The sequence below is a fragment of the Oncorhynchus tshawytscha genome, unplaced genomic scaffold (assembly GCF_018296145.1).
Source record: "Oncorhynchus tshawytscha isolate Ot180627B unplaced genomic scaffold, Otsh_v2.0 Un_scaffold_3409_pilon_pilon, whole genome shotgun sequence".
NCBI classification, from domain to species: Eukaryota; Metazoa; Chordata; class Actinopteri; order Salmoniformes; family Salmonidae; genus Oncorhynchus; species Oncorhynchus tshawytscha.
In genome coordinates this window covers 183,633-206,208 of record NW_024609786.1, presented here as the reverse complement: position 1 = coordinate 206,208, position 22,576 = coordinate 183,633, and the positions used below count along the sequence as shown (strand labels likewise).

Here is a 22,576-nt window from a genome sequence, read left to right as displayed (position 1 = left end):
CTCAACTTACTGTCGAATAGTAGAATACAAGAGACCATTTCAAAATCATTTGCATACAAGAAGGTACGGGGAAATATGGTCACTATGCCGACACAGTGGACGGATGAGAGACACATTTTAATACCATGTGTAGATGCATATCTGACAAAGTGGGCACAATCTGAAAGTGGACAAGGACTTGTTGGAACATGGACACAGCCTGACTTCAGGACTCTAAATCAGTGGGAGTCATTTTTTCTCTCTGTGTTTTTAGTGTAAATAGCCTTAAGAAATGCTGCAGGAAAAATGTAAATGTTTAGTAATTTGTCATTGTTATTTTATTAATGTGGTTTGTACATCTGTTTGTCTTTCTGCCCTTTGAAATGTGTTCTCCAACAGGTTCATGTATGGTGTGAGTAGCCTTATTAGAAAACGAAATAGAATCGATCAATAAGTGCATTGATTGATGTTTTTATTGAAGGATTTCTCTCTCTAGGGATCAGTTCCAGTGTACTCTGCAGAGAGGGAACATGTCCCCATCCCCTCTCTGTCGTGCTCTGTAACTTGTTTAGACAATGACTTCAATATCAAGTGTTAACCAAACTGATTTGAGCATTACAGGCTAACGATTGATCGTTGAGGGAAAATATCAAAAAATGTATGTGATGATCAGTCTGAAAATGAAGGAGTTGTTATTGTTGAGCAACACCAGGAGGACACCATCTTAGTTCAAACAGTCATGTTTATTGTCTCAGTGCATTTCCAGTAGAAAACACAGCAACGGTATGTTCCAGGGTCAGGTGACGTCAGTGTGAGGGAAGTGAGCCAACCGTCTCAGGATAAATAACCAGTCCTCCCAACCTCAGACAGCTAACGCTTTGGCCACATAAGATGATGTCGTGCTTCACATATAGAGTACTCAATCAGAATACATACCTGTACATCGTTCACTTGGTGTAAACAGTTACATTTATAATGTGAAAGTTCATCCTTCTCCCATTAATGTGGAGTGAGTGAGTGAGTGTGTGTGTGTGTGTGTATGTGTATGTGTATGTGTATGTGTGTGTGTGTGTGTGTGTGTGTGTGTGTGTAATCTGGAGTATGTATGTGATAGATTATAATAGGTTGTAGTTAGTACAGGCCAGGACCCACTACCGTATTACCGTGACATGTAACAACTACAACCCTTTGATTACATTCACCTTACAAAAGCACTGACATCAACCTCTGTGTGTGTGTGTGTGTGCGCGCGCGTGTTAGAGAGCAAAACATAAACTTGAGCTGAAAACTAATCTGTTTTTAAATGTAAAAACATCAACACAGGAAGTTCCACCTCTCAGCACAGGAAGTGCCTGCATACAGTACTCATCGCCACGCCAACAGAACTCCCAAGCATGACAATGCATCGTACAACACGTAACCATAGAGATAATAAAACAGTATTATATTAATGATAACAGTAAAGATGATAAAAACCAAAAGCGCTAAGTGTTAATATTGGTGGCATCTGGAGGGCACCAGTGTGTACAGGCTTTAGTTCCCTTATTGAATCCTTCATTACTGGAATCAGATGTGTTAATGCTGGGCTGGAACTAAACCCTGCCCATCCAGTAGCTCTCCAGGACCAGGGTTAGTTCATTGACTCAGTGCTCCATTGCTCTGTTGCAGCGTACAACATGTGACCCATTCTGAACTTTAACCTTCACAAAAGTGCCAGGTAGAGGGGGCAGAAAGGATTGGGGGAGAGGGGGGTAAGATACATCCCACCTTAGGCAGGTCTGTAGATTTGGTACTGGGGGGTCTTATATGTGTACATAAAATGGATAGAACAGACCCATGTTCTACAATCCACATGTCCCATCCCTTATTGCGGCACAATAAACTTTCCCATTGCTGAATGTGTGGAACACTGAAAGAGGCACCGCATTCAGCGAGATGATTAAACATTCTGTATTAAATATGGTGTGCCCAGTATACATATTGTGGACCATTTATTTGATTTGTAATGTAAATCTTTTCTATGGTCTCATATGTGTTGGGGGAGGGGAGGGTCTCGACTCCATGGTCTGAAAAGTAGCTTCATCAGGCTGATGGCATCGTGGGTAACCTCCCCTCACACCCTGCCACTCCGCCTGGGAGATCCCGTAGAGCTTGGGAGGAGCACAAGGGAGGAAAGGGTGCTTCTCCCAGGTAATCAGCCTATAAGAAGCCAAGGGACAGGCACCCAGCCAATGAGAAACCAGGAGACACTCCACCTCTCACTCGCTCACCCTCTTCAGCACCGAGGGAGTGGTGTCCATGAAGGACCTGGCAGGGTGTTGTGGCCAGGTAGACTGTACAGGGGTGGGCTGGGCAGAGTTGGGGCTCATCAGCATGGCACTGTAGATGTTGGAGGCTACGACCAGGATACAGAGCAGGATAGGACCGATGATCGCCCCCTCCAGACCCAGATAGTATGCTCCTCCTGCCACTGCTAGACCAGTCAGATACGGGTGGCCACCACTGTATGGGGGGCAGGCATCAACACACACTTACTTTAATATCATAACAGATTAGATTTCTCTCTCTTACACACTGATCTCATAAACAGTGAATATGCACAAACACGTACACACTCTCACACACTCACAAACACACACACACACACACACACACACTCTCGTACCCTGATATATCGGAGTAGATGGCTGTGTCTACGAAGTAGGTGGGCAGCAGATGGAAGAGTAGCAGTAACAAGGCTTTGACCCCCTCTCCCTGGGCCAGCCAGAGGTCACACACAGCGGGCAGCGCGGCCCAGTATGTCCCCAGGAACGGCACTGCACCCAGGATAGCTGCCAGGGCTGAAGGGGGCGAGGGAAGAGGACACATGGAACATGTTTGACAATAGTAAGACAGAAGACTGGAATAGAACAGTCCTGTTATAATAGAACAGAATAGAACAGTCCTGTTATAATAGAACAGAATAGAACAGTCCTGTTATAATAGAACAGAATAGAACAGTCCCGTTATAATAGAACAGAATAGAACAGTCCTGTTATAATAGAACAGTCCTGTTATAATAGAACAGTCCTGTTATAATAGAACAGAATAGAACAGTCCTGTTATAATAGAACAGAATAGAACAGTCCTGTTATAATAGAACAGAATAGAACAGTCCCGTTATAATAGAACAGTCCCGTTATAATAGAACAGTCCTGTTATAATAGAACAGTCCTGTTATAATAGAACAGAATAGAACAGTCCTGTTATAATAGAACAGAATAGAACAGTCCTGTTATAATAGAACAGAATAGAACAGTCCTGTTATAATAGAACAGAATAGAACAGTCCTGTTATAATAGAACAGAATAGAACAGTCCTGTTATAATAGAACAGAATAGAACAGTCCCGTTATAATAGAACAGTCCTGTTATAATAGAACAGAATAGAACAGTCCTGTTATAATAGAACAGAATAGAACAGTCCTGTTATAATAGAACAGAATAGAACAGTCCTGTTATAATAGAACAGAATAGAACAGTCCTGTTATAATAGAACAGAATAGAACAGTCCTGTTATAATAGAACAGAATAGAACAGTCCCGTTATAATAGAACAGAATAGAACAGTCCCGTTATAATAGAACAGAATAGAACAGTCCCGTTATAATAGAACAGAATAGAACAGTCCCGTTATAATAGAACAGTCCTGTTATAATAGAACAGTCCTGTTATAATAGAACAGAATAGAACAGTCCCGAACAGAATAGAACAGTATAATAGAACAGAATAGAACAGTCCCGTTATAATAGAACAGAATAGAACAGTCCCGTTATAATAGAACAGAATAGAACAGTCCTGTTATAATAGAACAGAATAGAACAGTCCCGTTATAATAGAACAGTCCTGTTATAATAGAACAGTCCCGTTATAATAGAACAGAATAGAACAGTCCCGTTATAATAGAACAGAATAGAACAGTCCTGTTATAATAGAACAGAATAGAACAGTCCCGTTATAATAGAACAGAATAGAACAGTCCTGTTATACAAGTTATTCATCTAATAGTTTGGACACAAGGAGGGTTTTCCTCGTCTCCAGTCTAGTCAGTCAAACATCAGCAAGTTAAGATGTTCTATTTGATCAATCAGTTTTGAACACACTCACCAGAGGGGATGAAGACGATGTGGATGCCGAAGATGGTGTGTGTCAGCCAGGTGTAGAGACCATAGAACCCTGCCATCTTCAGAGAGGCATCAAACACCCCTCTAAAACACACACAATTAAACAAACATATGTTTTAACATTTCAAATGTCAAATGTGTGCAGTGTGTGTGTGGACGTGTTTAAATATTCTTGTGGGGACCAGAAGTTTAGGTTTAGGAGCTAAGGCTAGGTTTAGGAGCTAGGGTTAGGATTAGGAGCTAGGGTTAGGTTTAAGAGTTAGGGATAGGTTTAAGAGCTAGGGTTAGGTTTAGGTGCTAGGGATAGGTTTAAGAGCTAGGGTTAGGTTTAAGAGCTAGGGTTAGGTTTAGGAGCTAGGGTTAGGTTTAGGAGCTAGGGTTAGGTTTAAGAGCTAGGGTTAGGTTTTGGAGCTAGGGTTAGGTTTAGGAGCTAGGGTTAGGTTTAAGAGCTAGGGTTAGGTTTAGGAGCTAGGGTTAGGTTTAAGAGCTAGGGTTAGGTTTAGGAGATAGGGTTAGGTTTAGGAGCTAGGGTTAGGTTTAAGAGCTAGGGTTAGGTTTAAGAGCTAGGGTTAGGTTTAGGAGCTAGGGTTAGGAGCTAGGGTTAGGTTTAAGAGCTAGGGTTAGGTTTAGGAGCTAGGGTTAGGTTTAAGAGCTAGGGTTAGGTTTAGGAGCTAGGGTTAGGTTTAGGAGCTAGGGTTAGGTTTAGGAGCTAGGGTTAGGTTTAGGAGCTAGGGTTAGGTTTAGGAGCTAGGGTTAGGTTTAGCGTTCACGTTAGGTTTTTGGTTTACTTTGAGGTTTACAGTTCCGGTTAGTGTAAGTGTATGGGTTAGGGTAAGTATACGGATTAGGGGTTAGGGAAAATAGGATTTAGAATGGGACTGAATTGTGTGTCCCCACAAGGTTAGCTGTGTAAGACTGTGCGTGTGTGTATGTTTATGGGTGTGCTGTGTGTGTACCTGATGGCCTCCTCTACAGACTGTCCTATGATGTTAGAGGATGGTCCGGGCTGGGACAGAGGAGTGAGGCTGATCACCCATTTGACAGGCTCGTAGTACTCTCCACTGGAACTCAGCAGGTAGAACAACGTGGTCAGGAATATCACCTACACACACACACACAAAAGAACACACACACACTCAACAGTGTAAATATTAAGGTATGAAGGAGGAGGCACACAGAGAGAGCTATGTGTGTGTTACCAGGCTGAGGGCGAAGTTGAGTAGAGCTGTGCCGCTGTGGAAGAGGACAGTGAGGAGTGTGGTCGTTGTGGAGATCAGCAGCCCAACGTTCCGACTCATCACCACCCACAGAGACTCCACTATCTATAACAGAGAATACGCATGTTACACACACACACACACAGACACGTTACACACACACACACACACACACGTGTACTCACAGAGACTCCACTATCTATAACAGAGGATACACACATTACACACACACACATGTTACACACACACACACACACACGTGTACTCACAGAGAGCAGTGTTTCTATGTTCTCCTGAGCGAAGGAGGCGATGTCCTGCCAGTCTAAGATCTCTCCCAGCCAGCTGTTCTGTCTCTGGACAAGCTTCTGACCACCACTACGGTTCCGCCCTCCTGTATGGGTTACATTCTGAGACAGAAACGCCATACAGACATACACGTAAGCACACAGACACACACGTAACCACACAGACACACACGTAACCACACAGACACACACACAGACATACACGTAAGCACACAGACACACACACAGACATACACGTAAGCACACAGACACACACACAGACATACACGTAAGCACACAGACACACACACAGACATACACGTAACCACACAGACACACACGTAACCACAGACAGACACACAGACATACACGTAACCACACAGACACACACACAGACATACACGTAAGCACACAGACACACACACAGACATACACGTAAGCACACAGACACACACGTAACACACAGACATACACGTAACCACACAGACACACACACAGACATACACGTAAGCACAGACACACACACAGACATACACGTAAGCACACAGACACACACACAGACATACACGTAAGCACACAGACACACACACAGACATACACGTAAGCACACAGACATACACACAGACACACACACAGACATACATGTAAGCACACAGACACACACACAGACATACACGTAACCACACAGACACACACACAGAGACACACAGACATACATGTAAGCACAAGCCAAACATGAAGATGTGACCATGTGAACCCCCCTATACTATGGTCTGATGGACCAGAACACCCCCCTGCGTTACCTTGACAAACCAGGAGTGGTACAGTCTGTCCCACAGTTCCAGAACCTGCTTCTCTATGACAGCTGTGTGGTTCCCCTTTTCACCAAGCATCTTATGGAGCTACACACACACCACACACACACAATCAGTGATTTTACCAGTGTGTCTCCACCCCCCTCCCTCTCTTTCCATCTCTCTCCTGTTGTCTCTCTTACCTTGAATGTTATCCATTCTCGGCCGTGCTGGTAGACGTTAGTGGCAGCTGAGTTCATAGCTTTCTGGATGACCTGTGCCTCAGGGAGCCAACTGGAGGAGAGAGAAAGAGTCAGGGACTGATTTACCAATAAAGCACCCTGTTCAGCTGTTGAGTGATGTCTATGAGGATCCAGGGGGTTATCACCACAGGGTGGTGTGATGTCTATGAGGAGTCAGGGGGTTATCACCACAGGGTGGTGTGATGTCTATGAGGAGCCAGGGGGTTATCACCACAGGGTGGTGTGATGTCTATGAGGAGTCAGGGGGTTATCACCACAGGGTGGTGTGATGTCTATGAGGAGCCAGGGGGTTATCACCACAGGGTGGTGTGATGTCTATGAGGAGCCAGGGGGTTATCACCACAGGGTGGTGTGTTGTCTATGAGGAGCCAGGGGGTTATCACCACAGAATGGTGTGATGTCTATGAGGAGCCAGGGGGTTATCACCACAGGGTGGTGTGATGTCTATGAGCCCCAGGGGGTTATCACCACAGGATGGTGTGATGTCTATGAGGCCCAGGGGTTTATCACCACAGGATGGTGTGATGTCTATGAGGAGCCAGGGGGTTATCACCACAGGGTGGTGTGATGTCTGTGAGCCAGGGGGTTATCACCACAGGGTGGTGTGATGTCTATGAGGAGCCAGGGGGTTATCACCACAGGATGGTGTGATGTCTATGAGGCCCAGGGGGTTATCACCACAGGGTGGTGTGATGTCTATGAGGGGCCAGGGGGTTATCACCACAGGGTGGTGTGATGTCTATGAGGGCCCAGGGGTTATCACCCCCAGGCCCAGTCCACTGCTCACCTAGTTAACCCCCAGGCCCAGGGGCTCACTTATCACCCCAGGGTCCACTGGTGGATGTCCACTGCTCACCTAGTTAACCCCCAGGCCCAGTCCACTGCTCACCTAGTTAACCCCCAGGCCCAGTCCACTGCTCACCTAGTTAACCCCCAGGCCCAGTCCACTGCTCACCTAGTTAACCCCCAGGCCCAGTCCACTGCTCACCTAGTTAACCCCCAGGCCCAGTCCACTGCTCACCTAGTTAACCCCCAGGCCCAGTCCACTGATCACCTAGTTAACCCCCAGGCCCATTCCACCGCTCTGTCAGAGCTGAGTGCCTTTGAGCCGTCTGTACCATGAAGAGATGAATGTTGGGTAAATAAAGCAGTTCTGGCTGGATGACAATCTATTCAACCTCCAGTGCCTCCAAGCCACCAGCAAGACCTCAACTCAACACATCTTTGCAATATCTACTCTCCCACTCACCAGAATTCATGTAGCATTCACTAAGCCTGTCTCCTCTGTCTACAACTCCGTCAGTCTCAGCAAGACACGCATCATTGGTCAACAACTCACCATATATCAAGAAGAGCCCACCTTCCACATCATTGGTCAACAACTCACCCCCCAGCAAGAAGAGCTCACTTTCCACATTAATGGTCAACAACTCATCCCCCAGCAAGAACAGCCCACCTTTCCCAGTGTTTTCCACAAGTACATAGTAGCCGCCAAATAGAAAAAGTAGCCAGCGATGTTGCACAGCACGTTCAGCCAATGGTGATGGAAAAAATTGAGTTTATTAAGACTATTAAAGATATTGAAGGAGGGAAATTACAACTTTTCAGCCTGAATGAAGGACATTTTATGTGTGAGCCAGTCCACGGGGGAAACCAGTGTATGTATTACTGGGAATGCAAATCAATCAGACAGTCGTGCAGATCTAGCGCCCAGATCTAGTGCCTAAGTAAATAGCCTACTATGCGCCACCACTGGGCGTGGCTGCCTAAGTAAATAGCCTACTATGCGCCACCACTGGGCGTGGCTGCCCAAGTAAATAGCCTACTATGCGCCACCACTCCACGTGGCTGCCTAAGTAAATAGCCTACTATGCGCCACCACTCCGCGTGGCTGCCTAAGTAAATAGCCTACTATGCGCCACCACTCCGCGTGGCTGGCTAAGTAAATAGCCTACTATGCGCCACCACTCCGCGTGGCTGGCTAAGTAAATGGCCTACTATGCGCCACCACTCCGCGTGGCTGGCTAAGTAAATGTAAATAGCCTACTATGCCTACTATGCGCCACCACTCCACCACCACTATGCCCACCACTCCACGTGGCTGGCTAAGTAAATAGCCTACTATGCGCCACCACTCCGCGTGGCTGGCTAAGTAAATAGCCTACTATGCGCCACCACTCCGTGGCTGGCTGGCTAGCCTACTATGCTACCACTCCCGCGTGGCTGGCTAAATAAATAGCCTACTATGCGCCACCACTCCGCGTGGCTGGCTAAGTAAATAGCCTACTATGCGCCACCACTCCACGTGGCTGGCTAAGCGCCAAATAAGTAAATAGCCTACTATGCTCCACCACTCCACGTGGCTGGCTAAGTAAATAGCCTATTGCATGGGCACCACTCCCACGTGGCTGGCTAAGTAAATATGCCTACCACTATGGCTGGCATCCACTATGCGCCACCACTCCACGTGGCTGGCTAAGTAAATAGCCTACTATGCACCACCACTCCGCGTGGCTGGCTAAGTAAATAGCCTACTATGCGCCACCACTCCGAGTGGCTGGCTAAGTAAATAGCCTACTATGCGCCACCACTCCGAGTGGCTGGCTAAGTAAATAGCCTACTATGCGCCACCACTCCGCGTGGCTGGCTAAGTAAATAGCCTACTATGCGCCACCACTCCGCGTGGCTGGCTAAGTAAATAGCCTACTATGCGCCACCACTCCGCGTGGCTGGCTAAGTAAATAACTATGCGCCACCACTCCGCGTGGCTGGCTAAGTAAATAGTGATGCGCCACCACTCCGCGTGGCTGGCTAAGTAAATAGCCTACTATGCGCCACCACTCCGCGTGGCTGCGCCAAGTGGCTGGCTAAGTAAATATAGCCCACCACTACGCTGGCTATGCGCCACCACTCCGCGTGGCTGGCTAAGTAAATAGCCTACTATGCGCCACCACTCCGCGTGGCTGGCTAAGTAAATAGCCTACTATGCGCCACCACTCCACGTGGCTGGCTAAGTAAATGGCTGGCTGGCTAAGTAAATAGCCTACTATGCGCCACCACTCCACGTGGCTGGCTAAGTAAATAGCCTACTATGCGCCACCACTCCACGTGGCTGGCTAAGTAAATAGCCTACTATGCGCCACCACTCCACGTGGCTGGCTAAGTAAATAGCCTACTATGCGCCACCACTCCACGTGGCTGGCTAAGTAAATAGCCTACTATGCGCCACCACTCCGCGTGGCTGGCTAAGTAAATAGCCTACTATGCGCCACCACTCCGCGTGGCTGGCTAAGTAAATAGCCTACTATGCGCCACCACTCCACGTGGCTGGCTAAGTAAATAGCCTACTATGCGCCACCACTCCACGTGGCTGGCTAAGTAAATAGCCTACTATGCGCCACCACTCCACGTGGCTGGCTATGTGAAACACATGAAAGAAAATACATGAATGTGTCAGAAAAAAATCATTCGGCAAAGTCGTAAATTTCACCTCATCGTTACATCACATTACATGGGCGGTGCAAATTCACAGGCATCATGCTCTCTCCCTCAGTGTAAAATCATTTGACTGCAACCACAGATCTGTATATAATGACGAGATGCTCATGACTCTGCCCAAACAATGGGAGTCGTTGTCCCAAAGATGGGAAGGCAGGTGACAAGCTTAGGTCCAAAATAAGAACATAGAAACGCATTGGACAGATTTTGGCGAGCGTGAAACCTCTCACTTTGCCTCTTCCTCTCTGCTGAATTTCCCTGTTATCACTCACTTTGTGACTGACCGGCGCCTGTCCTATAAATAGATCGCTAGAAGAAGGAAAGTAGCCTAGTTAATATGAAGTGGAAAATGTAGCTGGCTGAAAATGAGTCTGTAACCGGCTGATTAGCTGACTGCCGACGCTAATGGAAAACACTGCCTTCCACATCAACAACTCACCCCCCAGCAAGAAGAGCTCATCTTCCACATCAACAACTCACCCCCCCCGCAAGAACAGCTCACCTTCCACATCAACAACTCACCCCCAGCAAGAAGAGCTCACCTTCCACATCAAAACTCACCCCCCAGCAAGAACAGCTCACCTTCCACATCAAAACTCAACAAGAACAGCTCACCACATCAAAACTCACCCCCAGAAGAACAGCTCACCTTCCACATCAAAACTCACCCCCAAGCAAGAACAGCTCAGCTCACCTTCCACATCAATAACTCACCCCCCCCCCGCAAGAAGAGCTCACCTTCCACATCAAAACTCACCCCCAGCAAGAAGAGCTCACCTTCCACATCAATAGTCAACAACTCACCCCCAGTAAGAAGAGCTCACCTTCCCATCAAAACTCAACACCTCACCCCAAAACACCCCCAGCAAGAAGAGCTCACCTTCCACATCAATAGTCAACAACTCACCCCCAGCAAGAACAGCTCACCTTCCACATCAACAACTCACCCCCTCACCTTCCAGCAAGAAGAGCTCACCTTCCACATCAACAACTCACCCCCAGCAAGAACAGCTCACCTTCCACATCAACAACTCACCCCCAGCAAGAACAGCCCACCTTCCACATCAAAACTCACCCCCAAGCATTAAGAGCTCACGTTCCACATCAAAACTCACCCCCAGCAAGAGGAGCCACCTTCCACATCAAAACTCACCCCCAGCAAGAGGAGCTCACCTTCCACATCAAAACTCACCCCCAGCAAGAAGAGCTCACGTCCACATCAATGGTCAACACCCCCCCCCCTTGGCAATGTCTAATCTGGAGAACCTGGCTAGCAACCGACATACCTGGTGTTCCACCTGGATGTCACACACCTCCAGGACATAATCACAGAGGAGAATCCAACGGCCTGCCCACGAACCCCAGCAGCAGGGGCAACACACTCCTCCTGTGGCAACACACTCCTCCTGTGGCAAACCATGCAGGTCTGGCTTTGGCCTGCACAGCCACTGGCACAACCACAACCCCACACAGTAATCACACCTCTGTGACAATTGGGAGTAACGTCCTCATCAATATTGATGGACAGCCAAGTGTACAAGGTGTGTGTGTGTGTGTGTGTGTGTGTGTGTGTGTGTGTGTGTGTGTGTGTCTGTGTGTGTTGGCCCATTCTGGATGGCTGGACACAGTCTCGTTGATAAGGTTACTGGTGACCTCTATGATATGAACACTCTCATGATGAACCTACAGAGAGAGAGAGAGAGAGAGAGAGAGTGAGGTTATGCTGAAAATAGCCTATATCTCAATTAGCTACAATATGTACAGTGGAAGAGGAGGAAATCAAACTATGGTAAGCTCTGAGGAACACACAGTACCGCACCATAGCAGTGAGCAGGAGACCCATGAGCAGAGTTCCTGTCACCAGCAGGAAGATGATGAAGATACTGATGAGTTTATCCAGGGAGCGCTCTAACCATATGACTATCTACAGAGAGAGAGAGAGAGAGAGAGAGGGGAGAGAGAGAGAGCGATAAAAAAGAAAGGGAAAGGTGACAGAGAGAAAGAGAGACATAAGTCAGTATCTGCCATTAGGAGTTGTCGCAGGTGACTGGACACATGGAGAAACCTGTGTCCTTCTCCCCTGGGAAACCAGAGACCAAGGCAGACATTCTGTGTCTGAACTAAACCCTACCGCCGCCATCTTGGATCCTGAGAACAGCCTGTGTACACAGACACACTCTATCACACACCATGCATGAGTGCACGCATGTTAAACCCCAGGGCTGTGTGTGAGACGTGTGCTCTATCTGCAATCTCTTTACACGTCTTTATTGTAACTTTTAAGAGGCAGTTCCTCTAAGGGCCACAGAGAAGGACAGTCACTCCCCAGTATTTAGGTTTCTCTATGTCCCCTGCCTTATAACAACCCTATGATACCTTATGACAGCATTATGACGCCTTCCTAAGTGACCTGGGAGTGTGTGAGGTCACTGAGGAAGAATGCTGAACGTTACCATCAGGAGGCTGGAGGTGATGGTGAGATGTTAGTAAGACAGTGTCCCAGTGGTATTACACAACATGGCCACTGACCTGACAGCACATGAAGCAATATGGTGGCAACCTCCGAGTATTGAAACACATCCTGAGTCAACACATAACAGAACGAGAAGCTGAGAGAACTAGAAAATCTACAATATAGACTCTACAGAAATATAGACTACAGCAAAGCTCAGCTCAAGACCAGTCAGAATCAGAATTGGTTTGATGTAACTGCTGTTTTAAAGGTAGACTCAGTGATATGATGGAGATGCACAAAGTAACCAGCGAGTGGGTCAATTTCCACAACAACTAAGAGCGTTGGAGAGAGAGGCTCAACTTCTCCTCTGTTTGTTCCCGTAGCTAGAACGCTCCATCAGTGTGAAGCGAACCTGTGAACATGCGCGGATACTGTGACTGTGTGAAAGCAAAGTCTTGTATCTCACTCATCTCAATATCAGTCGTGCTGCTCGAGGCTGAGTCTACCTTTGAAGATGCTAATCTAACGCCTTCACTACAGAATAGTCATTTATATGGATGTCCCCCCCTGTCCAATGTGGATCAGACTCCAACTCAACTCAACTCAACCCAATCCAGTACCAGCTCAGTCCCACCCCTCCCAAACCCATGTAACCCCCAGGACACCACCCAGATCTTTCTTTAGGAGGTCTGCTAATGCCCTCCATGGTACAGCTCTTCATTTCCAGAACTAGGGAATAGCAGGGGGCGTCTACACTGTCTTGGTAATAGTAGGGGCAGCCCTTTCCCCCCAACCCAACCCCCCTTGGCACTCCCCTCAGCTTGGTCTGAAGCAGTCTCTTTTCTCCATGCACCTCACACACGCTCAGAAGCCAACCAGCCAATCAAATCACAGAGGAGAAGCTAAGGAGGGTTGAGGAGCCAATAAATGAGCTCTCCCCACTGTAGCTTCACCACAACAGAAGCAGGAAGCAGGGAGGAAGTGAGGTCAGCGAGGGGCGGAGACAGGATGGAGGGATGACAGTGGATGGTTACAGCGTCACTCCAAGCTACTATAGGGCGCTCACACTGCTTCACATACTCTCTTTCTTTCTTCCTTTATCATTCTCTCTCTTTTGTTCTCTGACTATTTCACACTCATGCACACTATTCCTCTTCTTCTCTCTTTCATTCTCATTTTGACATTATTTCAGACACACACGTTCATGCTCTCTCTCTCTCTCTCTCTCTCTCTCTCTCTCCCTCTCTCAGCAGAGCTCTCCTCCAGAACATTACCTGCTTGTTAAGCCAATGCCAGAGCTTCAGGAGGAGACAAAGAGACATTGGGGAAATTATTATTTGACAGACCTGTGAAGCAATCATCACATGGTTCCCAAGCACAAACAACACAGATTGTGATTGGATACAGGCAGTAAAGGGGGGCTTTAGACAACAGGAAGTGATGATGAAGGGTATTTCTGATTGGATGCAGGGAGTGAATGACGTTCTGATTGGATACCAGATGTGTCAACGTGTGCTTGAGCAGAATACAAAAAAACAACAAAACGGTGCAGAGAAAAAGAGAGCGAGAGTGCAATATTTTTTCTTCTTTCCTCATTGTGGTGTAGAGGTGAAGATGAGGGGGGTTAGACAAGGGGGTAAGACGAGGGGGTGAGAGGAGGGGGTGAGACAAGGGGGTAAGACGAGGGGGGTGAGATGAGGGGGTGAGACAATAGGTAAAACAATTAAGTGACATCATTCAGTAGTAATATAACCTGTAGGGAGATCATTCAGTAGTAATATTAACCTGTAGAGAGATCATTCAGTAGTAATATTAACCTGTAGAGAGATCATTCAGTAGTAATATTAACCTGTAGGGAGATCATTCAGTAGTAATATTAACCTGTAGAGAGATCATTCAGTAGTAATATTAACCTGTAGGGAGATCATTCAGTAGTAATATTAACCTGTAGGGAGATCATTCAGTAGTAATATTAACCTGTAGGGAGATCATTCAGTAGTAATATTAACCTGTAGGGAGATCATTCAGTAGTAATATTAACCTGTAGGGAGATCATTCAGTAGTAATATTAACCTGTAGGGAGATCATTCAGTAGTAATATTAACCTGTAGGGAGATCATTCAGTAGTAATATTAACCTGTAGGTAGATCATTCAGTAGTAGAACCAGCATTCAGTAGTAATATAACCTGTAGGGAGATCATTCAGTAGTAATATTAACCTGTAGCATTCAGTAGTAATATTAACCTGTAGGGAGATCATTCAGTAACCTGTAGGGAGATCATTCAGAACCGTTAACCTGTAGGGAGATCATTCAGGGTAGGGAGATCAGGACACTAACCTGCTGCTAGATCATCAAAATCACAATCACTGTGGATAACAATTGTAGTAATATTAACCTGTATCTTGTCCTGTAGTCATTCAGTAGTAATATTAACCTATGCATCAGCACCCTCCAGGGTGACATTCAGAGATAGATCAGGAAGTGGTTTATAAAAATACAGGGTGGCTATTCAGTCAGTAATATTAACAGGGAGATCATTCAGTAGTAATATGTGTGTCTCTATTCAGTAGTAATATTAACCTGTAGGGAGATCATTCAGTAGTAATATTAACCCAGGGAGGTCATTCAGTAGTAATATTAACCCAGGGATGGCTGCTCCTGTCTCACCCAGCTTCAACACTTACCTTAACTGTCCAGAACCGTTGGCCCAGGGTGGCTGTGTAGCCGATCAAAATCAGGGAGGTTGGTCTAGGGTGGCTGTCCAGTGTGACCAGGATAGATCAGGAAGTGGTTTATAAAAATACAGGGTGGCTGTGTGTCTCAGGGAGGTTGGCAGGGTGGCTGTGTGTCTAAGGGAGGTTGGCAGGGTGGCTGTGTGTCTCAGGGAGGTTGGCAGGGTGGCTGTGTGTCTCAGGGAGGTTGGCAGGGTGGCTGTGTGTCTCGGGGAGGTTGGCAGGGTGGCTGTGTGTCTCAGGGAGGTTGGCAGGGTGGCTGTGTGTCTCAGGGAGGTTAGCAGGGTGGCTGTGTGTCTCGGGGAGGTTGGCAGGGTGGCTGTGTGTCTCAGGGAGGTTGGCAGGGTGGCTGTGTGTCTCAGGGAGGTTGGCAGGGTGGCTGTGTGTCTCAGGGAGCTTGGCAGGGTGGCTGTGTGTCTCAGGAGGTTGGCAGGGTGGCTGTGTGTCTCAGGGAGGTTGGCAGGGTGGCTGTGTGTCTCAGGGAGGTTGGCAGGGTGGCTGTGTGTCTCAGGGAGGTTGGCAGGGTGGCTGTGTGTCTCAGGGAGGTTGGCAGGGTGGCTGTGTGTCTCAGGGAGGTTGGCAGGGTGGCTGTGTGTTTCAGGGAGGTTGGCAGGGTGGCTGTGTGTTTCAGGGAGGTTGGCAGCGGGTGGCTGTGTGTTTCAGGGAGGTTGGCAGGGTGGCTTTGTGTCTCAAGGAGGTTGGCAGGGTGGCTGTGTGTCTCAGGGGGGTTGGCAGGATGGCTGTTTGTCTTATGGGGTTGGCTGGGGGGGGTGGGCCATTACCTTGGTGTCAACACGTAGCAGGAACTGAACGAGTCCTTTGATTGGTCCAGGCATGATGGCGTCCTGTCGCTCACGGCCAAACTTCTCCAGTCCTACCCACCATGAAGACAGAGTCTTCTCAGCGAATCGCTTCAGACCAAAATGTACCACCAGCTTCTTCAACACCCACACTGCAATACACACACACACACACACACACACACACACACTGTTATGCATTTGTGTGTGCGTGTGTGTGTGTGTGTGTGTGTGTGTGTGTGTGTGTGTGTGTGTGTGTGTGTGTGTGTGTGTGTGTGTGTGTGTGCCTGGGTGTGTGTGTGTGTGTGTGTGTGTGTGTGTGTGCGCTCACCTGGGTCGGTGTGTGTGTGTGTGTGTGTGTGTGTGTGTGTGCGCTCGCCTGGGTCGGTGTGTGTGTGTGTGTGTATGTGTATGTGTGTGTGTGTGTGTGTGTGTGTGTGCTGTGGTGTGTGTGTGTGTGTGTGTGTGTGTGTATTTGTGTGTGTGTGTGAGTGTTTCAGATATTACCAGCCACTGGGATAGGCAGTAGTTGTAGCATCCAGAGATTGAGCCAGACTTGGACCAGTACAAAAGCCCAGGCCAGCAGGACAAAGTAGATATCACTGGCTCTTTGGGACCCCTTCTCCTTCTGGAAGAGACCCCCCAGCTCAGGACGGGCCTGACGGGGGAACGGGAAGACAGAGGGGGGACCGGAAGGGCCAGGGCCCACAGAGTCCACCCCATCTACAGAGAGAGAGGAGGGGGAGGTGAGGAAAGGAAGGAGTGAGGAGAGATGAGAGGTGTTAAGCCATTGTGACCTTCAACATCTACTGAATTAATATAGAATTATGACTTAGAGAGCTTTTTGTGGCTGATGGTTAGTTACTGTAGTACAACGCCTACGTGTGTGTGTGTATGTGCGTGTGTGTGTGTTATCTGACCTGCGGAGACACTGCTGGTATCTCTCTCGGGGCCCAAGTGGAGGTTACTGCAGGAGATGGCCATGTAGATGGTGTTCAGCTCTCATCAGAATGTACTACTACCCCCCTGTAAATACACCTGTCCTGAGCAGCTCACCCATCAGAATGTACTTGCCAGGGACAGGTGGTTTCTCATCAGAATGACTAGCCCACGATGAGGAGCGTGACCACAGAATGTACTACAAACACAGGAACTCTCCACAGTGCCCAGTCAGTACACTAGAAATAGTCCTAGCAGTGCATGGGCTCTCATCAGAATGTATATGGTGAGAGGGGAGTAAATGGCAGTGCTGCTCTCATGATTAATAAACAGTAGACTCCTTTTGAAACTACATCAGAATGTACTAATACCCCCCCCTGTAAATACCTCTGTCCTAGCAGTGCTTCAGCTCTCATCAGAATGTACTACTACCCCCCTGTAAATACCTCTGTCCTAGCAGTGCTTCAGCTCTCATCAGAATGTACTACTACCCCCCTGTAAATACCTCTGTCCTAGCAGTGCTTCAGCTCTCAGTATCTTTTAACATTTCCGCCTGAAGGTTAACACCCCTCCCTCTCTCCCAGCCCACTACCAGCTGTCGATTAATACTAAAGACTAAATATCCTGAGACCACGGCCACACACTTGACCTTTATACACTTCCTTATCTTATGATGGAACATAAGTTACCTCCACTCCCTCTCCCACTCCCTCTCCCACTCCCACTCCCTCTTCCACTCCCCTGTCTGTATCCAGGTAGAAGAATAGAACATGTTGTCCAGACAGGTCCAGGCATGGCTCTCACTCACATAGCTCCTCCTCTCTCTCCCTCTCTCCCCCTCTCCCCCTCTCCTCACCCAGGTAGAAGAGTAGTATGGTCCAGACAGGTACAGACATAGTTCTCACTCACATAGCTCCTCCTCTCTCTCCCTCTCCTCACCCAGGTAGAAGAGTAGTATGGTCCAGACAGGTACAGACATAGTTCTCACTCACATAGCTCCTCCTCTCTCTCCCTCTCTCCCCCTCTCCTCACCCAGGTAGAAGAGTAGTATGGTCCAGACAGGTACAGACATAGTTCTCAGGTATCTCTCTGTACCGGGGCTCCATTTGCAGGCTACAGCCAGCACATACCCCAACACCACTGTCATCACCTAGAGAGAGGAAGACAGGAAGATAGAAGATGGGGTAGAGCAAGAGAGAGGGACAGAGAGGGGGGGCAGAGAGAGAGAGAAGATGATGGAGGGAGTAGAGAGAGAGAGAGAGAAGATGAGGGAGGGAATAGAGAGAGAGAGAGAGAGAGAGAGAGAAGATGATGGAGGGAGTAGAGAGAGAGAGAGAGAGACGAATTGGCGCGGGCACTAGAAAAGGTCTGCAGCACCTGGCCTCACCCTACTAGAATCCGAAGTCAAATGTCTCCTGTTTGCTGATGATCTGGTGCTTCTGTCACCAACCAAGGAGGGCCTACAGCAGCACCTAGATCTTATGCACAGATTCTGTCAGACCTGGGCCCTGACAGTAAATCTCAGTAAGACCAAAATAATGGTGTTCCAAAAAAGGTCCAGTCACCAGGACCACAAATACAAATTCCATCTAGACACTGTTGCCCTAGAGCACACAAAAAACTATACATACCTTGGCCTAAACATCAGCGCCACAGGTAACTTCCACAAAGCTGTGAACGATCTGAGAGACAAGGCAAGAAGGGCATTCTATGCCATCAAAAGGAACATAAATTTCAACATGCCAATTAGAATTTGGCTAATAATACTTGAATCAGTCATAGAGCCCATTGCCCTTTATGGTTGTGAGGTCTGGGGTCCGCTCCCCAACCAAGACTTCACAAAATGGGACAAACACCAAATTGAGACTCTGCATGCAGAATTCTGCAAAAATATCCTCCGTGTACAACGTAGAACACCAAATAATGCATGCAGAGCAGAATTAGGCCGATACCCAATAATTATCAAAATCCAGAAAAGAGCCATTAAATTCTATAACCACCTAAAAGGAAGCGATTCCCAAACCTTCCATAACAAAGCAATCACCTACAGAGAGATGAACCTGGAGAAGAGTCCCCTAAGCAAGCTGGTCCTGGGGCTCTGTTCACAAACACAAACGCACCCTACAGAGCCCCAGGACAGCAGCACCCAACCAAATCATGAGAAAACAAAAAGATAATTACTTGACACATTGGAAAGAATTAACAAAAAAACAGAGCAAACTAGAATGCTATTTGGCCCTACACAGAGAGTACACAGTGGCAGAATACCTGACCACTGTGACTGACCCAAACTTAAGGAAAGCTTTGACTATGTACAGACTCAGTGAGCATAACCTTGCTATTGAGAAAGGCAGCCGTAAACATGATATGTGCTCACTGCCCAAAAATGAGGTGGAAACTGAGCTGCACTTCCTAACCTCCTGCCCAATGTATGACCATATTAGAGAGACATATTTCCCTCAGATTACACAGATCCACAAAGAATTCGAAAACAAAACCAATTTTGATAAACTCCCATATCTACTGGGTGAAATTCCACAGTGTGCCATCACAGCAGCAAGATTTGTGACCTGTTGCCAGAAGAAAAGGGCAACCAGTGAAGAACAAACACCATTGTAAATACAACCCATATGTATGCTTATTTATTTTATCTTGTGTCCTTTAACCATTTGTACATTGTTAAAACACTGTATATATATAATATGACATTTTTAATGTCTTTATTGTTTTGAAACTTCTGTATGTGTAATGTTTACTGTTAATTTTTATTGTTTATTTCACTTTATATATTATCTACCTCACTTGCTTTGGCAATGATAACACATGTTTCCCATGCCAATAAAGCCCTTGAATTGAATTGAATTGAGAGAGAGAGAGAGAGAAGATGAGGGAGGAAGTAGAGAGAGAGAGACAGAGACGATGATGAGGGAGTAGAGTGAAATCTAAATTTAGTTAGCTGAGTACTTGATTGATGTAAGGGCTGCATTACAGTCTTATCCCCTGCCCATCCTGTTGTAGGCTACAGTATTGGAAAAGCCTTTCTTATTGTTGAGGGGGCCTTCCTCCCTCAGCGTCTGTAGTGTCCCTGTCACTCACCCACACATAGTGGAAGCAGTCCAGCGCGCTCCCGATGACGTCACACACGTGCCCGATGATCACCTGCATGCCAATGACGCTCCAGAACAGGTAAAAGAAGTAGATGAGTGGCGCGCCCGCCCCGATCACCAGCAGCACCGTAAGCCTCTCCAGCACCAGACCCCCCAGGAAATCCACACCGTGGTTGAAACACCACACCGGGACTAGCAGCGTCCCCAGGAGTATCGGCGTCCCGGTGTCCTGCAGGCCGTTGAGCCAGGAGCGTCCCAGCCGGGCTAGGGAGTGTTTGAATGGGTGCAGGAAGGTCCCGCAGAGAACGGCCCAGAGCAGTGGTCTCAGAAAGGCTTCCAGGATAAAGAAGACTAGCACAGCCGCTCCACAACAGATAGCCACGAAAATCATCGCTCCTGTGTTGTAGAAGGCCTGTTTGATGTTCTTATCGAATTTGAGGGAGGAAGGCTGGCTGAGTAGCTGGCTCATCATGCCCACCGCTGGCTGGACGCTCTCGGAGAACGAGACGTAGTGAGGCCGGGCGGAACTAGGAGTTTCCGCGGGAGAGTAAGGAGCCGGCTCTGCCTCCGGCCCCGAGTCCTCCTCGTCTGCCATCTTCAATGAATCTGCCTCGGTCTGCGTTCCTCCTGCGGATCCCACCCGATTCCACCACAGACGGAAGAAGAAGCGTTCGTTTCCAGGATCTTTGATACCGCTATCACACATGAGGAACAGCACAACACTAGACGTACTGGTGACGTGACCGTCGCAAGGTATGATGGGTATTGTAGCTGGCTGGTGCCAGAAGAGCTGTGCTCGCTGCTTAGTTTGCTGCTAGTAGCCTACTCTTTGGAATGCCCAGTTGAACTACACACAGAAACGTTAATAAACAGACCTTTGTCAGGAGGATCACCACGAATTCAGGATGTCCGTGCTGTCACGAAGGGAATATGCAAAGTAATCACATATTTGCATAGCCTATCATTACAATCATTACAAAACAGGTATAGGTAAAACTTCATTTTAAGTGCCCATATTAGAGTGTAATTACATGTGTAACAAGTATTGTATTTAACAAGTATTGTAACAAGTATTGTATTTAACAAGTATTGTAACAAGTATTGTATTTAACAACCAATAGTCCCTCGTGGATGTGCTGGGTGTCGGAGAGATGATGCTCAATAGCCTCTAATCACTTACTCATCAATGTGCACTGTTGAAACTACATCTCCACTCAGTGTTGCTGCTAGCACTTGTCCCCAAAATCAAGTGTTCCATCTGGGTTGACTTGGTTGAGCTGGTAAGAACAGATCAGTAAGTCAACCTCACTGGCTGGGATCTAATATGGGTGGTATCGCAGATGTGGAAAAATACACTACTTCAAAGCATAGTACATGTAATGTACTAAGTACAATGTAATTACTAGTTGTTACACGGGATTTAGCTAGTTAAAATGAAGTGTATCTTGAGGGGTATTTACTTCTACAGTACACATCCTGACAACCTGGCCCTCAAGCTTCTGGAAGTTTCATTTCACAAGAAGGTACAGAAATTAAGTGAAACTTCCAGAAGCTTTAAAATAAGGGACAGGTTGTCAGGATGTGTAGTGTACTGTATAAGTACACATTAATTACAACTAAATACCCCTCAAGATACGCTTCATTTTAACTAGCTAAATCCTGTGTAACAACTAGTAATTACATTGTACTTAGTACATTACATGTACTATGCTTTCAAATAGTTTGTTTTTCCTCATCTGGGATGACCGAATTAACCCAGATGGAACACTTTATTTTGGGGACAAGTGCTAGCAGCAACACTGAGTGGAGATGTAGTTTCAACAGTGCACATTGATGAGTAAGTGATTAGAGGCTATTGAGCATCATCTCTACGACACCCAGCACATCCACGAGGGATCACAACCTTTGTGACAGTTGGAACTGTATGCAGCTGAGAATAAACAAAACACTCAATTGGTGAATTTAGTGGAAACCTGCCCATTTGTAACAAGCGTGGCAACAAGGATTCATTGTTACACCTTTGTAATTACAGACCTCAATTACTACTAGTTACATGTTGTTACACTGTAACTATGAGCTGTTACAGTTAACTACAATACCTGTTACACTGTAATTACACTGTAATAAGGGCCTTTTTAAAATGAAGGGTTACCTAGTTATCCGTAGTCTATCCCTATCCTCAATTATCTGGAATTATTTTGAATGTGCTGCTTGTCCAAAAATATGTCAATGCCCATTATTTGTTCCCAGCCCAGGGCGACCCACACAGTTGTTGTATGGTTGTGTAATTCATTGTAAATCCATTAGATTGCAGATGAAATGTATGTTGCCTGAGGGGCACATGA

The 22,576-nt window shown here is 47.0% G+C and overlaps 1 protein-coding gene and 1 long non-coding RNA gene across 2 annotated transcripts; both read right to left on the bottom strand.

The window, feature by feature from the left end:
• Positions 1-703: 703 nt before the first annotated feature.
• tmem245 (transmembrane protein 245) lies at positions 704-20,998 on the bottom strand. The gene is made up of 16 exons (XM_042318096.1): positions 20,221-20,998; positions 18,116-18,274; positions 17,106-17,184; positions 16,693-16,908; positions 16,168-16,337; positions 13,926-13,949; positions 12,016-12,120; positions 11,797-11,879; positions 6,639-6,729; positions 6,445-6,543; positions 5,627-5,764; positions 5,340-5,462; positions 5,097-5,242; positions 4,124-4,224; positions 2,645-2,819; positions 704-2,481 (listed from the first exon to the last, which is right to left on the bottom strand). Exons 1-16 carry the CDS (start codon positions 20,935-20,937, stop codon positions 2,238-2,240), a joined length of 2,670 nt encoding a protein of 889 aa, XP_042174030.1. The 5' UTR covers positions 20,938-20,998; the 3' UTR covers positions 704-2,237.
• Positions 14,531-14,938, bottom strand: LOC121845885. Its single transcript, XR_006082829.1, has 3 exons — positions 14,920-14,938; positions 14,839-14,870; positions 14,531-14,788 (listed from the first exon to the last, which is right to left on the bottom strand). It is a non-coding gene; the product is annotated as an uncharacterized LOC121845885 (long non-coding RNA).
• Positions 20,999-22,576: the final 1,578 nt, after the last annotated feature.